The sequence below is a fragment of the Nansenia antarctica genome (genome assembly GCF_963989245.1).
Source record: "Nansenia antarctica genome assembly, chromosome: 12".
Taxonomy (NCBI): domain Eukaryota; kingdom Metazoa; phylum Chordata; class Actinopteri; order Argentiniformes; family Microstomatidae; genus Nansenia; species Nansenia antarctica.
The window spans coordinates 2,447,420-2,450,582 of NC_137682.1; the positions used below are offsets into that span (position 1 = coordinate 2,447,420).

Genomic DNA, 3,163 nt, shown 5'->3' on the forward strand with positions numbered 1-3,163 from the left:
TGAGTAATCCCCACTACTAGTTAGTGTAGAGTAAAAAAAAAAAAAAAAGTAGTGGGGATTCTACTCACAGAATCCATTGCATTGCAATGTTTTGGCTCGACTAGCGAGTGTGTCATTGATTTTCAACAGCGTTAGACATTTATTGCCATTTTCCAGAATAAAAGTCGGAACATTTGGATTGTTTGCAGACTTGTTCCTGCTTTCACCAGCTATAATTGTAATTAATTATAATTATATTTAATTTTTAATTAATAATTTTAATTTAATTTAATTTTAACCAGCTGCTGTCACGTGTGACACAGTCTGGTGAGAAGGTCCGGATGTCGGCAATTCTCAAGTCTCAAGGCAAATGAGCAAAAAGCGTATTTTATTTTTTTCAATGTGTTTTCTTTGGGCGTATTACGAAAGTTTACAACGAGACGAAGATTTACAGAATAGCCCGAGAGAGGTACAGGAGTACCCCCCGGCACTGGCGGACTCAAGGGGGGGGGCAGGGGGGGCGACCGCCCCTCCTGGTGCCCCCACGGTTGAAAAACGTCTGTCTTAAGTGCCCTTTTGAGTGACGAAAATGAGAGGACGTGCCCTATTGGTGCCCCTCCAATGGTCTAAACTTGACCATGTGCACTGATGGGGTCCCATGTTGTGCAGTAGGTGCCCTTTTTTTCTTTTCGCCTCTGCCCTTCAAACAGCCTGAGTCCGCCACTGCCCCCCGGAGTACTACGGGTGAGACGGAGCCCCACCCCCCCTTTCCTGAATGGACGGATCCCCGCTGCCGACCGGCAGCCCCCTCCAGTAGAGGGACACCAACATTCTCCCTTGACGTTTAAACTGAATGAGTTCTCCTTTTGCCCCTGATGAGTGAGACATCGCCCTTTCCCCCTATTACTTGACTTTTTGATTCCTTCTTCTTTGGCGTATGAGTTGTTGTTTCCTCTCCACTCCACCAGGCTCGGGGCCGAGGGGCTACCCTTTTACCACCTCGAGGCCTGGTTGAGGGGCTACCCTTTTACCACCCCGAGACCTGGTTGAGGGGCTCACCCGGGCTATATTTCTGGACACCCCTCCAGAAGCCACGTCATCGTCTCGTCATCTAATACCGACAGACCATGCATCCCGTTGGGTGGGTGGTACACCGGGCAATCCAGGATAACATGGTCTGCGGTTTGGTCCCCTGCGCCGCACTCGCACGACGCATTTGGGGCCAAGCCCCATCTTGGTTTCATCATTTTGATTCCTGAATTGTCTGAACGTTCCTGAAGTGTTGAACGTTGACGTCTGTTACGGCTACGCCGTCCTCCTGAGTGGGCGAGGCCTCGACTTCTCCTAAGAGAGGAATAAATATGACCTCCGTCTCCTCATCTCTCTAGCTCTGTGTGTGTACTTCTACTACGGTCAAGTGAGCGGGTTCCCACAGTGTGTGTGTGTGTGTGTGTGTGTGTGTGTGTGTGTGTGTGTATGTGCATATCTGCGTAGCCTCTGCTCCTGGGCGTGTGTGTGTGTGTGTGTGTGTGTGTGTGTGTGCGTACCTGCGTAGTCTCTGCTCCTGGGCGTGTGTGTGTTGTCTCAACAGGCTGTTCTCCTCCTGCAGGCGGAAGCACTGGTCCTCCAGCTGGTCTCTGGGCACCCGGAACATTCTCTGGCGCTCCGCTGGGGAGGAACAGGAAGAACCAGAGGGAAGGAAGTGGTTAGAGAGGGGAAGTTAGAGAGTGATAGACGATCAGGATTCTAATCTTTTGTTATACAACAGTTAGTTCCCGACCAAGTCATTTGATTGGTCAAGAGGCATTCCATGAGTGCTGATATACAGTATAACAGCACTGGGACTTTTAACTATATGTATCACTCCGCCGCACAGATGTTCTACTAAAGGACCGTTAATTAGACTACATGTTTGTGTTCAGGTTACTAGGCAACAGTCCATTTGAAGTTCACCTGTGGAACTATTTTTTGTTTATTTTTATGATTAAATAAACAAACAAATCATAATCTGTTGTCGCGTATTACTGTTAACTAATAAATCGCGCTGTTGTATGACAGCAATATCACACTCGGCCTGCGGCCTCGTACCTACGACCGAATCACAGCCGTGCTGATATTCAGTATGACACACTCCCTCTCGTGTGATATTGCTTAATTCTACTGTTTACTGTTTTTGTACCTTTTATCTTCAGAATCTGTGGTTTCTTCCATGACGACCTCACGTCTCTTACAGAGTCTGCAGTTGAGACAGGGAAGAACTAATTAGAGCTGTGATGATTAATCTTAGTCAGACCCTTTCTCTCTCTAATAGTAAGACACACACACACACACACAGATAGACTCACACACACACACACACACACACATACACACACACACACACACAGACACAGACACAGACACACACACACACACACACACACACACACACACCTGGAACTGTTGGCATCAGTCCTCCTTTCATCAGCCCTACATCCCTCACTGGGAGGTCCGCAGCGGTCTCATCCACAGTCAGAGACATGGCAGTCTAGCCAATCAGAGGCAGAGACCAGCCGGGGTCTAGCCAATCAGAGTCAGAGACCAGTCGGGGTCTAGCCAATCAGAGGCAGGGACCAGTTGGGGTCTAGCCAATCCGAAAGCTTCTCCCTCAGGGGTTGAGATAGGACTGTGGTGGGGGTGTCATCTCAGGTGATGGGATGACATCTTACAGATAGATAGATGGGTCACTCTTATTATGACGTCCCAACAGCTGGTACTGTACCTAAGAAAGGAAAAGAAATAAAGTACTAGACTGACATTTGAGTTTAATGTGTAGTTACATTTTACAGTGCTTCAAGCAAAGCCCAGAGGAAGTAATCTGCCGTTCGGCTGACAGGAGAAAATGCCCCACCCCCAACTCTTAATGCAAATCAGTACTAAGCAGCTCTTGACTGGACTAGACAACTTGACTGGACTAGACAACGACTCTGACATCAGAACGCTGTCCACTTTTAATGACATCATCATGACCATTAACCCAGTCAAAACAAGTCAAAATGGACAAGTGAACAATACATGACTTGTAATGCAGTTAAAGGAAGCATATCGTTTTGTGCGTTTCTTGGAACCAAAAGAGTGCTCTCCACTGAAGTTTCTTTATCATGCAATCTCATTTCTTGATGGGTACTGATTCATCATTGCCATT

General features: G+C 47.4%; 1 protein-coding gene across 1 annotated transcript in view; it reads right to left on the reverse strand.

The window, feature by feature from the left end:
• rpgrip1 (RPGR interacting protein 1) overlaps positions 1-2,500 on the reverse strand; it is a gene marked incomplete at both ends in the record, with an annotated part of 21,048 nt that extends 18,548 nt beyond the window's left edge. Inside the window, 3 exons of the mRNA XM_080543132.1 lie at positions 1,527-1,674; positions 2,159-2,215; positions 2,413-2,500. Coding sequence (XP_080399258.1) covers positions 1,527-1,674; positions 2,159-2,215; positions 2,413-2,500 — 293 coding nt within the window. The remainder of the gene's footprint in view (positions 1-1,526; positions 1,675-2,158; positions 2,216-2,412) is intronic.
• Between the last annotated feature and the right edge of the window lie 663 nt (positions 2,501-3,163).